Genomic DNA, 13,982 nt, shown 5'->3' with positions numbered 1-13,982 from the left:
AGAAAATAGAATGTGCCCGTGACGTATGGGCACTGTTGCCTAGAGACGACGGAGGGGTGTTGTTTACAGTACCGGTAAATGTATTATTTTGTATTTGGATTGTATTGGTTGAAAAGTCGAAAATATGTAAGGGATAATCAACAAGGGGCTATTCGTTCTATGGAAAAGAATGCACTAGGTGGAAGGTGTGTGCCACGAAGCACTAGCGGAGTGGCACCAACCTTCCACAGAGTTGCATTATTTTCCAGAGAACGCATAAGAGTTAGAGCCCCGAGTTTATTATACCACGGGCTATAATTTAACACAGACTTGCTAGTTTAGCTAACCAAACCATCAGTCCTAGCTTGCTATTATGAAAATCGAATTAAACCATGCCAATAATGTTTCAATTCGACTTTTGCTTTTAAAAGCAGCTCAAACATAGTTCGTAAATTCTACTCGGATTTCAGAGCACTCTCGTTTGGGTGTGTCAGAGCGCAGAATAACTGATGAATTTACGAACGCGCAACACCCGTTGAATATGACAGGTGTCAGTAAAGGTAGGAAAAAAAACGGAATTAAATTGTTGCTAGCAGCACAGTTACAGTCACTAACGCTCTAGATAACATGAAAACAGCCTAACTAGCCCTGCTAGGGCGAGTAAAATGGTCAGAGTGAGGTGTTCTCTCATTTGTGTCTGGAAGTAGCTAGCAAGCTAGCCGACATTAGCCAGTTAGCTTGGGCGCTTGACTGCCTTTGTGAGGTCAGAACGCGAGGTCAGAACGCTCGGATCAACCCTACTCCTCGGCCAGAGCGTCCAGTGTTGGCTCCGAAAGCGAAACGCTCTGACAATCTGACAACCCTCAGAATTTACGAATGGCCCAGAGCTCTCTCTGCCACACTAGATGCAATTTACGAACGCACCCGTAGAATATGTAAGAATGAACTTCATTGCCATTGAATTATACCATCCATTATGGGGAAATAATGCACTCTCTAGAATGCCCTTTAAGCCAATCAGAAACAAGTATTCAACAATGCCATGGTATAAATCGAGTTATAAACTGGGTGGTTCGAGCCCTGAATGCTGATTGGCTGACAGCTGTGCTATATCAGACAGTATACCACGGGTATGACAGAACATTTATTTTCCCTGTTCTAATTACATTTGTAACCAGTTTATAATAGCAATAAGGCATCTCGGGGGTTTGTGGTATATGGCCAATATACCATGGCTAAGGGCTGTATCCAGGCACTCCACGTTGTGTCATGCTTTAGAACAGCCCTTAGCCATGGTATATTGGCCATACACCACACCCCTTTGTGCCTTATTGCTTAAATATTTCCTTTGTAACATGACATCAAGACCTAGCAACTGAAGTGTTAGAATCTCCAGAGGTATGAAAAAATGCATGCACTCACTAACTGTAAGTTGCTCTGGATAAGAGCGTCTGCTAAATGACAAAAATGTTTTTAAAAATGTCTCTTTCAAAGTTTGTTGCCAAGGAACTCTCGCGATAGTTATTCACACAGTCCAGGTACGTCAGCGAAATTAGAAAAGGAGTATCTCTGGTTACGTTCCAGACCAGTGCTAGCTGCATAGCTATCAGTCTAGTTTCTGATTTTGTCAATAAGTATAATTGTTGAGGAATATATCACCTTATATGCATGAACTATTAACAGTGGAGCTACTATGGCAAATGGACATGCTTAGTTGTCTGCTATCAAGTGTGACAACAGTGAAGAAGACTCAGCACGTTAGCTACGGTGCAGGTACCGTAGCAACGACGGACGCTTGTTTGGCAAGAGAGGTAGCTAACTTAGCTAGCTAGCTTAGCAGTTCGTCAGTAACTATCAACTACCTAGTAGTTGCTATACACTGTTATTGTTAGCGATATGGCTTATGCACTCCAAATAAAACATATGCAGGCATAACTCAGCTAGCTAGACAACTGTGTTTTATTTTTGACCAGACCACAATCAGCCAGTGATTCTAGCAAACTGAGTACCGTTAGCTATGAATAGCAAGCTACGTAGCTACTCTCTTTGCAACCTAATACAGTCTGTTTGGTAACTAACTGTTATGTCCAATTTGAATGATTGATGACAACCCTTCTGTTTACAGTGAGTGTCAAGTACCTATTTTCGGAAGACTTCTTTCACATTGGCCACCACAATGAGATTAAAGACATCATTACTCAAGGAACCAAAACATATCCTTTTCAATTGTGTGAAAGATAGAAACATACTACAACAGTGCTTTGCTTTGACCAGATTGTTGGTATTTTCTGTTTAAAAAATATGGACAGCCAGCAATCATTAATGAAAAATCTATTAAGAAGTTGTGCCTCTAATAACATACTAGGCCTCCCTAGCTCTGGTCCAGGGGGTTAGTGCACATTCCTCCAACTCGCTCTAACGCCATGGACCAAAGCTAAGGCTGCCTGAGACAAAAATGATATTCAGGACACCTTGCACCACCAGACCTAGGTTCAAATACTATTTGAAAACGTTCAACTATTTTGAGTGTTTGCTCTAGCCTGTCCAGAGTGCCATATGGGTTGGGTTTGCAGTTTTGGGACAATTATTTTGGGACTAATTCTAAAGCCTGCTAAGCTCCGTCAAGCACAGATAAAGTATAGATTGCAAATAGTGTTTGAACCCAGGTCTGCCTGGCACCTTACTAAAGCCATGCTTATTGCAACCTGTATGGAGGTGGAAATGTTTTTTTATATGCTATTTGCTATCAGACGTGTGTGTGGATTTCACCTACCTCAATACAAAGAAAGGTGAATACAGGATCTGTGTTCATTAATTCAGCTGAAAAGCAACCACTGTGTTTGAGTCTACTGCGGTCACCAACCCTGCATCTGGAGAGTTGGTCTACAGGGTGTGAAAACGTTTGTTCCAGTTTAACGTTAACACAACTGGTTAAAGTAATTAAGATGAGATATTTTGCAGCAACCACTGATCTATTTCCACCTTACCATTGTCCTCCTTAACACCTGGACACATAAAGAGCTTGTGAGCTGTGTGGGCTGGACCACTGCAGACGAGCTGTACTCATGCAGTGAGGACCACCAGATCCTGAGATGGAACCTGCTGACCAGTGAGACCAGCCTGGTGGTGAAGCTGCAAGAGGACCTCTTCCCCATCGACCTGCACTGGTTCCCCAAGACGGTGGGAGGCAAGAAGCAGTCCCAGGCCGAGACCTTTGTGCTCACCAGCACTGACGGCAAGTCACCGAAGAATAATACGAGATTTTCTTGTAACAGGCTTTAATGATAACAGGCCCTGTGTAGCTCAGTTGGTAGAGCATGGCGCTTGCAACGCCAGGGTTGTGGGCTCGTTTCCCACGGGGGGCCAGTATGAGAATAAAAAAATAAAAATAAATGTATGCACTCACTAACTGTAAGTCGCTCTGGATAAAATGTAAATGTAACTTTATTTATGAAGCACTTTTCATACCTGAAAGTGCTATCTGAAACAAGTTTATGGCACCGCTAACATAGAAAATAAATGTTGAATTTTAAAGCAATGATAGTTTCTCACATTATTCAACAAGACAGATTGATATTGAATTAGGTAGGTGATAGAGGATATTTGTCCCAAGGTACATAACTGCATGGTCTGTGTGAAATGCATCTGGTTGACCAGAGTGGTATACTACGAAGCAAGCTAGATCTACTCAGGCTTTTATAAAGCTAACCAGCTTCAGTTAGTTGCACATTCCAGGTCAGGCTTCATACGTACTACGAAGGTGGATATTGCTCGTCCACCTGCCGCTAACTGTAGCAGGTGTGTTACTGTGTGTATGTCGCACGTGGCTAGTTGAACGCTGAGCTCTTCATTGAGACAATGCTGAAACATCAATTAATGGGCGAGTCAGTGCCACATTTTCATTTGTGCCGAAATGAAAGAAAATGTGCCTTGCAAATCTAGCAGGTTATGGTGTGAAATAGGCTTTTAGAAGTGCCATCTTTATTTTATTACTTATCTTTAATGCCGTCTTTGGTGTGCTTATCAATGCACAAGCACCTTTTTCCGACTACTATCGCTCCTTCTATCTGTGGAAAAGCTTGTTGTGTTGTGGCTATATACTTATAATCCATAGAAAGGTTTTGGAACCTCTGACAATTTGACTGTTAAACTCATGGGTAAACTAGCAATGGCTGCCAGTCTTGACTTGAATGGGAACTGCCATCTATGGGTTATACAGTATGTCTATGGTTGGTTGCGGCTGTTAGTTTGCCTTCCAAATTTCTAAATACAATCACGCGAAAAATTTACAGTTTGGAAAGCAAATGCTGTCTACTAAATGTGTAATGTGATAGGTATTTTAGTGTTACTCTTTTTTTACACTTAAAAATAAATTAATAAATAACATATTTAATCAGTCGTCCTCCTCAAATGATGAGGATGATGACACAATCTTTGTGAGAGGGATGGTATCTGATTTAATTGGTCCTCAATTCGTGGCTCAGACACTTCATTCAGGATAAATGGAGTTAGCCCTGAGTTAGCCTGCCCGGAGCAGGATAGTTCTGAAGGATTCGTTGCCATAGAAATTTACCTGGCTAAAAGGTGAGGCTCTTTCGTGGTACCGGTTATCCCGAGTTGAACTCAGAGTTTACAAAAGTTACCTCGCTAACTCCTCAAACCTGATTCATAGCACAGGGCTCTGTTGTTCTCTTGTGTCTATATCAGCTCTAAACACACAGAGTGGAGATGTACGGCGATGGCAGGCGACGTGTGGTCACAATGTTAATGGCAGTGTAGGGTTGCATAAACACACCCACAAACTGAAGCAGCAATTTTCCCTGGCAGACCATGTAGTCATGAAAACGTTTGCATCTGTCTTTCTGTTACAGAATGATTATAGTCATCATATACATAATATTATCACAATTGACTGCTTTTTAGAACAAGTAATTGGTTTCCTTTATTGAGAGGCAATGTTTGTTTTTAGTGTACTAGTCCTATATCCTAATGCACAGCAACCTCAACTTTGGGGGGGGGGGGGTATTGGTACAATAGTCTGCTGCAGCTTGTAACGGCAAATTTTTCTGGTTTCTGTTTTTAATGTCAGTGAAACTTCACATGGCCATGAAATTGTTAAATAGAAACCACAGATGTATAGCTTTGGTGGGTGGGGAAAATCTATAGAAACTTTTGTGGCTTTCTCCAACCTCATTTGGTGCGTGGGCCCTCTGTCTGAGGCGATATGTCAAAAATGGGTTTGGTTCCTAGTACTGACAGACATAGAGAAAATGCTGGGAGCATTTTGAATGTGGTGTTTAACAGTCAGGTCTTTAATAGAATTGACATTTTTAAAAGCCTATTTTAATTCTAAGCATCCTTTAATACAGCAGCCATGGTCGTATACTCACTACCTGTTTTTCTGGGTCGGCGACATTCACATTTGTTAGGACATCCAATTATAGAAGCTGGAGAGAGCAGCATCATGCTGATTTGCAGTTTTAGGCAACCAGAAATTACATAGAACATTCTGTATTTTTTAATACGCACCGCCACAAAGTATATGGTAGGCTAGTGTCTTTGATAACTGTCTCCATGCCTGATCACTCCCCGTCTCTAGCAGATAGGAAACTGTTTCATTTAAGCAACAGAGAGACTTTGCTTTCATTCATCCGTTTTGTGTAAGAAATGTGTCTTCAAGAGGCAGCTACCAACCAGGACAGTGGAGCAAAATACATTATGTATGGGAACCTGACTCCATGGGTTACAATGTTGTATGTTATCTTGGTTTGTTTGTTTCTGTGTGTGGCCGAGTGCCTATATTCTTGGTCTTTATATTTATGAACTCTCCTCACATCCTGTTATATGCTTTTATCGTGCCTTTTGACTGTTTGTTGCCTCTCAAATGTGAGATTTAGAAATGGAGAGACAGTTTATACGGTATATTTCCTTCATATCTAATGGACTGTACCTGTCTTCAACCTGTCTGTTCTGTTGTCTGTCTGTAGGTAAGTTCCACCTGGTCTCTAAGACAGGCCGTATTGAGAAGAGTGTGGAGGCCCACAAAGGAGCTGTATTAGCCGGGAGATGGAACTACGACGGGACCGCTCTCATCACAGGTGAGGGGGACACAGGGTAATAAACGCACACAAGAAAATAACACTAAAATGTAATACACTGCTCAGTAACAAATTTGTTATAACTGCCGTAGGTTGTAACTCAGATTGTTGATGTTTCCTCAGCTGGGGAGGACGGGCAGATCAAGATCTGGTCTAAGAGTGGCATGCTGAGGTCCACCTTGGCCCAGCAAGGTAAGATTACTAGGATTTTTTTTTTCAAACTTTTCTTTCAAATACTCAGCTCAAGCACTTACTGTAATTGAAAACAAATTTGTGCAGCAGACTCGCAGTGCATAGCCACACTTTGTTTTGAAACAAAAGCAGCCACCAATATTGTCCCTTTTAACAATTTCCTGTTTTGTCAGAATGGGGCCCTGTAGTTTTTGTGGTGCTGTTGCTCCACAGTGTAGAGCCAACATTGCACTCTCGCTGTGTGACTCCAGGTGTGTGAAGAGGTGTATGTGTGTGTGTGCACTAATCTTCCAACCAAGGGTTAGGCTGGCGCCTAGCCGAACCGAACAAGTGTGCTCGTATACTCCCTTAAAAGACCTTCGCTTGAAAAACTGGAAAATTCGGTAATAGTTCTGTTTGTCCTTCTTGAGATGTCATAGCCAGTGTACACTTCCTCAAAATAGTCAGAATTAATCTAAGATAACTCAAGAAATCTGTAATTTATTTTGACGTACCGTACCAGTCAAAAGTTTGGACAAACCTACTCATTCAGGGGTTTTCTTTATCTTTATTCTACATTGTAGAATAATAGTGAAGACATCAAAACTATGAAATAACACATATGGAATCATGTAGTAACCAAAAAAGTGTTAAACAAATCAAAATATATTTTAGATTCTTCAAAGTAGCCACCCTTTGCCTTGATGACAGCTTTTCACTTTTCACACTCTTGGCATTCTCTCAACCAGCTTCACGAGGAATGCTTTTCCAACAGTCTTGAACAAACGTTCACTACCCATGTGTGATTGAGGATGCACTGCATTAATCATAGGGGGTGAGTGTGTTAGCCTGGTGCTTTCTCAAGACGTCTGTAGGTCTCTCTCACACTCTGGTGTGCCCTGTCAGAGGACCTGCTGCTGCTGGGGCTTGGGCCGGGCCTGGGACAGTTGTAATGAAGTCAGACCCATGAACACAGCCACGTGAGTTACAGAGAGAGAGACGGCGCTGGCGGACATTTTGTAAACATAAGGCAACTCACAACCACCAATTATAGTCTCTCACACAGACTGCAGTGTTCATTAAGGCCCCTTCTGCTTTTGAGGGCACCTCAATGGATGAAAGAGAGAGAGGGAGAGAAAGGTATGTAGAGAGAGAAAGAAAGGTATCTCTCTCTCTACATACCTTTCTCTCCCTCTCTCTCTTTCATCCAATGAGGTGCCCTCAAAAGCAGAAGGGGCCTTAATGAACACTGAAGTCTGAGAGAGAGAGAGCGAAAGGGATCTGATGAAAACGGAAAGGCTTGTCACAGAGGGGTACAATACTGTTCATGTGTATTCAGGGAGCCCTTCTCTCTGTGCCATGACACGAAAGTTTCTCCGCTTAAACTGAGCTTTTGGTTGAGGCTAAGCGGAGCGTGATGCGCTGCCATTAGACAGCTCTGAGAATGGTGGTTATATAGTAGCCTAGATAATGTCGTCACAGTACATATAGAAAGAGTAGTACAGTTTGAAGCACTACAGGATATGCCTCATGTTCTGACAATTTTGAGACTTTCACATTTACTTCACCAGTTGGGATTTGTGTGTGTACAGTGTGTGTGTGTACAGTGTGTTTACAGTGTGTGTGTGTACAGTGTGTTTACAGTGTGTGTGCGTACAGTGTGTCTGTCTGTGTATTTAAAACTGCTGTAAACGATGCCGGTGCGATGATCTGAAAGATGGCCATTGTGTTAACAGGGATTTAGTCCAGGCAGATGATTTAAGATGTCAACTATGGAGGATTTAAGATGAGAGAGAATTGTGTGTGTATTTGTGTGTGTGTGTTGGACTATTAGGGTGTAATGCTGCTGGATACAGTTGAAAATGCAGTCAATGCTCCAGTTCTATTTTTATTAAAAGCACCATAAAGTTCCAAAGGTTTATTGGAGTGGAGTTTTATTAAAATCCATAAAAAAGACTCCTAATGATAAATCTCTCTATCCAATACTCGCATACAGATGGTTTACTTATTAATTGATTCATTGTGCCATTTGAAAAATATTCTCAGTAGTGGCCCCAAAAAACATTCGGTGTTGATGGTAAAACCTGGCCATCCAGATGACATGGATGCATTTTCCCGAATGAATGGGCTCTTTGCTTCCATAGAAAACTGGGCAGAGGCAGGGGCAGTTTAGCCACACGATGCACATTCTCCCTCAGTCCTCTATTTAATGTGTCTGTCTGTGTTGTTGTGAACCATGGCATTGACTGGACAGGCTTGAGAGGGAGTGAGCTGCACAGCACAGCCGCTGTTGCACGTTCAGTTTTGCAGAGCGCGTGGATCAAGTGGTGGTGTCACCTAACAGGTGTGGACACATCATCCACACTGCAGATGCATCTGTGCAGGTGCTGCTCCCCCTTATGCACACACACACACATACACACACACATACGCACACACACACACACTGCAGGAGTCACAGGTACAGCTGGGGGCCTTTGTTGTGAGTCTTGAGTGCAATGATGTAACCGTGTCCCATTTGTGTGGGAGGGGGGAGGAAGAGAGAGGGAGGAGAAGATGGGTGTAGTGGAGGAGGAGGGGGGCAGAGGGAACTCGTCTCAGCCGTCTCTCATTGTCAGCCCGCGATCATGTGACTTCTTGGCATTTGTGAGAAACCACAAGCACCTGGAGCAGGGTTAAATGTCAGCCTGCCTCTCTCTCACACACACACACACATACACCCACACCACATGGTTTAGGCAGGTTTCTCTTAACGCTCAGCTGTCTTGGTGTGATACACAGCCAGGTCTGCAGGATTGCAGCAAGCTATGCACGCAAAATCCCATTCCTACAGGCTGTATGAGGTGAACCCTAAGAGTAAATATGACACTGCTGTGGTGTAGAAATTAGAAACGCAATCTCCTCCAGCTACTGCAGTGTCTCCATCTCTGTGTTTGTAAGGCACACCAAGCACTTCTCCCTCTTTGATAAGGACTGCCTCGAGGCAGACTGTGTGATAGCTAATCAAACCAGAGTCAACTAACTAGTGGATATTCTACTGACAGAATTACTTTATTATATGTCATGCTGTCTGAGAAGGAGATGCAACTGTGAAACGTCCTTAAACAAGTTTCAGTTTTCATAATTTTCATAATTTTAATGGATGTGTTATGAAAATAGTATTATAAAAGTTATTGTTTAAGCACATGGACATTGTTACGCAGTGTGATTCCTCACCTCTCCTGCTGTGTGTGTGTGTCTCTCTCGTTCTCTCTCAGGGTCTCCTGTGTACTCGGTGGCCTGGGGCCCGGACTCTGATAGGATCCTGTACACGTCAGGCAGACTGCTGATAATCAAGCCCCTGCAACCCAGCGCCAAGGTCCTACAGGTACTGTGAGTGTGTGTGTGCGTGTGTGGGGATTGAAGATCTCGCACTCCAGTGAGTATTTTTCTTGTTCGTGTACATTTGTTTATTGTTCTTTTTGGCACTGAATTGTGACTGGGACCCTAAGTAAACACCAGAGGGTTTAGTGTGCACCCCCCCTTCACCCCTCTCACCTCACCCCCTCCCCCTGAGCAGAGCAACAGCTGGCAGTGTATGGAGAAGCCCCCTGCACAACTCTGTGACCCCTGCAACCCCCCCCATCCCCAAACCCCCTCACCTCATCCCCCTGCTCCCTCTGGGAGAGATGGAGCTGTGGGAGAGGGGTTTGGGGAGGCGGGGGGTGGAGATCAGGAGTTGTGGTGATAACCTTCACATGGCAGGAGGAGAAAGGAGACAATGACTGAGTTGACTCCTCCTCTCGTCCTCCTTTTATGGCATGTGCCTCTGGTTATATGTTGGTCAATAAATCTCATGAATATTGACATACAGTGCATTCGGAAAGTATTCAGATCCCTTGACTTTTTCCACATTTTGTTACGTTACAGCCTTATTATAAAATGGATTAAATTGTTTTTTTTCCTTATCAAGCTACACACAATGCCCCATAATGACAAAGCAAAAACAGGTTTTTAGATTTTTTAGCAAATTTATAAAAAATAAATAACTGAAATATCACATTTACATAAGTATTCAGACCCTTTACTCAGTACTTTGTTGAAGCACCTTTGGCAGTGATTACAGCCTCAAGTCTTCTTGGGTATGACGCTACAAGCTTGGCACTCCTGTATTTGGGGAGTTTCTCCCATTCTTCTCTGCAGATCCTTTCAAGCTCAATCTGAGGTCCTGAGTGCTCTGGAGCAGGTTTTCATCAAGGATCTCTGTACTTTGCTCCTTTCATCCTTCCCTCGATCCTGACTAGTCTCCCTGTCCCTGCCTCTGAAAACATCCCTACAGCATGATGCTGCCACCATCATGCTTCACCGTAGGCATGGTGCCAGGTTTCCTCCAGACGTGACACTTGGCATTCAGGCCAAAGAGTTCAATCTTGGTTTCATCAGACCAGAGAATCTTGTTTCTCATGATCTGAGAGTCCTTTAGGTGCCTTTTGGCAAACTCCAAGCGGGCTGTCATGTGTATTTTACTGAGGAGTGGCTTCCGTCTGGCCACTCTACCATAAAGGCCTGATTGGTGGAGTGCTACAGAGATGGTTGTCCTTTTGGAAGGTTCTCCCATCTCCACAGAGGAACTCTGGAGCTCTGTCAGAGTGACCTGCCTGACCAAGGCCCTTCTCCCCCGATTGCTCAGTTTGTCCAGGTGGACAGCTTTAGGAAGAGTCTTGGTGGTTCCAAACTTCTTCCATTTAAGAATGATGGAGGCCACTGTGTTCTTGGGGACCTTCAATGCTGCAGAAATTTTTTGGTACCCTTCCCCAGATCTGTGCCTCGACACAATCCTGTCTCGGAGCTCTACGGACAATTCCTTCAACCTCATGGCTTGGTTTTTGCTCTGACATGCACTGTCAACTGTGGGACATTATATAGACAGGTGTGTGCCTTTCCAAATCATGTCCAATCAATTGAATTTACCCCAGGTGGACTCCAATCAAGTTGTAGAAACATCTCAAGGATGATCAATGTAAACAGGATGCACCTGAACTCAATTTCAAGTCTCATAGCAAAGGGTCTGAGTACTTATGTAAATAAGGTATTTATGTTTTTTAGCTTTAATACATTTGCAAAAATTTCAAAAAACCTGTTTTCACTTTGCCATTATGGGGTATTGTGTGTAGATTGATGAGGGGGAAAAAACTATTTCATCCATTTAAGAATAAGGCTGTAACGTAACAAAATGTGAAAAAAGTAAAGGGGTCTGAATACTTTCTGAATGCACTGTAAATGTGACTGTCCAACCTTCCCTTACTTTTTTGAAGGGGAAACTATTCTGAAGATTTTTCCCAGTCTCATTCGGCATGCTGAACAATAAGCAACACATTAGGATGTGTCAGTAAGTCACTTGGCTAACGCTGGGGTGTGTGAGTTAGTTAGTGTGTGTGTTTAACAGAGATGTAATGGGGTCTCTGACGGGGTGGTGTGTGTGATCTCGTCCCCGTGGCGACCTGCGAAGGCTCTGCCCTGTTTCCAATTAGAGCCAGGTCCAAACTGTTACATTAACACAGAGCAGACTGAGAGGCTGTCAGAGAGAGCACCACGCTCTACCTTTACCTCTAGCTCTCTCTCTTCTTGTCCACTATGCTCCTTCTGATAAGTACTCTCCTCTCCCCTGTATTTGCTTCATCATGTCTCCTGTGTGTGAACTCTCCCTGCAGTCTTCTCCTGCTTGTCCTTGTCAAAAAAAACTGAGTCATATTAGCCTGCAGCCCAGCGGGTAGAATATTGATATGGACCTGCAGCACCCCTCTCTCATTCTACCTCTCTCCCCTTCTCCCCATCTACCTCTCCCTTCCGCTCTGTCCTTCCCTCTGTGTCTCAGGTGTGGGAAAGAGCCTGGGACTGGTTAACTGAGGTGTGATCCTGAATTTATTGGTTGGGTATGTAGAATATCACTGCTCTCGCATAATCATCTGCTCTTTCTCTGCTCTCTCCTCTCTTCCTTGTCCCTCCCTCCCTTCCTCTCCCCAGTGGAAGGCCCATGATGGGATCATTCTGAAGGTGGACTGGAACTCTGTGAATTACCTGATACTGTCAAGTGGAGAGGATTGTAAATACAAGGTCATGTATGTCCCGTGATCCCAAAATTACTATCTACAGTTGAAGTCGGAAGTTTACATACACTTAGGTTGGAGTCATTAAAACTCATTTTTCAACCACTCCACACATTTCTTGTTAACAAACTATAGTTTTGGCAAGTCGGTTAGGACATCTACTTTGTGCATGACACAAGTAATTTTTCCAACAATTGTTTACAGACAGATTATTTCACTTATAATTCACTGTATCACAATTCCAGTGGGTCAGAAGTTGACTGTGCCTTTAAACAGCTTGGAAAATTCCAGAAAATGATGTCATGGCTTTAGAAGCTTCTGATAGGCAAATGTACATCATTTGAGTCAATTGGAGGTGTACCTGTGGATGTATTTCAAGGCCTACCTTGAAACTCAGTGCCACTTTGCTTGACATCATGGGAAAATCAAAATAAATCAGCCAAGACCTCAGAAAAAACATTGTAGACCTCCACAAGTCTGGTTCATCCTTGGGAGCAATTTCCAAACGCCTGAATGTACCACATTCATCTGTACAAACAATAGTACGCAAGTATAAACACCATGGGACCACGCAGCCGTCATACCGCTCAGGAAGGAGACGAGTTCTGTCTCCTAGAGATGAATGTACTTTGGTGCAAAAAGTGCAAATCAATCCCAGAACAACAGCAAAGGACCTTGTGAAGATGCTGGAGGAAACAGGTACAAAAGTATCTACATCCACAGTAAAACAAGTCCTATATCGACATAACCTGAAAGGCCGCTCAGCAAGGAAGAAGCCACTGCTCCAAAACCGCCATAAAAAAGCCAGACTTCGGTTTGCAACTGCACATGGGGACAAAGATCATACTTTTTGGAGAAATGTCCTCTGGTCTGATGAAACAAAAATAGAACTGTTTGGCCATAATGACCATCGTTATGTTTGCAGGAAAAAAGGGGTTGCTTGCAAGCCGAAGAACACCATCCCAACCGTGAAGCACGGGGGTGGCAGCATCAGGCTGTGGGGGTGCTTTGCTGCAGGAGGTACTGGTGCACTTCACAAAATAGATGGCATCATGAGGAAGGAAAATTATGTGGATATATTGAAGCAACATCTCAAGAAATCCGTCAGGAAGTTAAAGCTTGGTCGCAAATGGTTCTTCCAAATGGACAATGACCCCAAGCATACTTCCAAAGTTGTGGCAAAATGGCTTAAGGACAACAAAGTCAAGGTATTAGAGTGGTCATCACAAAGCCCTGACCTCAATCCTATAGAAAATGTGTGGGCAGAACTGAAAAAGTGTGTGCGAGCAAGGAGGCCTAAAAACCTGACTCAGTTACACCAGCTCTGTCAGGAGGAATGGGCCAAAATTCACCCAACTTATTGTGGGAAGCTTGTGGAAGGCTACCCGAAACGTTTGACCCAAGTTAAACAATTGAAAGGCAATGCTACCAAATACTAATTGAGTGTATGTAAACTTCTGACCCACTGGGAATGTGATGAAATAAATAAAACCTGAAATAAATCATTCTCTCTACTGTTATTCTGACATTTCACATTCTTAAAATAAAGTAGTGATCCTAACTGACCTAAGACAGGGAATTTTACTAGGATGAAATGTCAGGAATTGTGAAAAACTCAGTTTAAATGTATTTGGCTAAGGTGCATGTA

General features: G+C 43.2%; 1 protein-coding gene across 6 annotated transcripts in view; it reads left to right on the top strand.

The window, feature by feature from the left end:
• Positions 1 to 42: 42 nt before the first annotated feature.
• The window catches only part of LOC121565343 (intraflagellar transport protein 80 homolog), a 58,561-nt gene continuing 44,621 nt past the window's right edge, over positions 43 to 13,982 (top strand). The window contains exons 1-7 of one of the 6 annotated variants that reach the window (XM_041876067.1): positions 43 to 74; positions 2,105 to 2,192; positions 2,993 to 3,214; positions 5,967 to 6,077; positions 6,201 to 6,269; positions 9,506 to 9,615; positions 12,252 to 12,341. In XM_041876067.1, the coding sequence (XP_041732001.1) occupies positions 2,156 to 2,192; positions 2,993 to 3,214; positions 5,967 to 6,077; positions 6,201 to 6,269; positions 9,506 to 9,615; positions 12,252 to 12,341 (639 nt within the window). In that variant the 5' untranslated portion in view covers positions 43 to 74; positions 2,105 to 2,155. Of the gene's footprint in view, positions 75 to 506; positions 540 to 792; positions 915 to 1,435; positions 1,791 to 2,104; positions 2,193 to 2,992; positions 3,215 to 5,966; positions 6,078 to 6,200; positions 6,270 to 9,505; positions 9,616 to 12,251; positions 12,342 to 13,982 lie in introns of those variants that run through there. The other 5 variants (XM_041876068.1, XM_041876072.2, XM_041876066.2 and 2 more) reach the window with 5 other exon arrangements.

Source organism: Coregonus clupeaformis, chromosome 5 (assembly GCF_020615455.1).
Source record: "Coregonus clupeaformis isolate EN_2021a chromosome 5, ASM2061545v1, whole genome shotgun sequence".
Classification (NCBI taxonomy): domain Eukaryota; kingdom Metazoa; phylum Chordata; class Actinopteri; order Salmoniformes; family Salmonidae; genus Coregonus; species Coregonus clupeaformis.
This window is presented reverse-complemented; position numbering and strand designations above follow the sequence as displayed.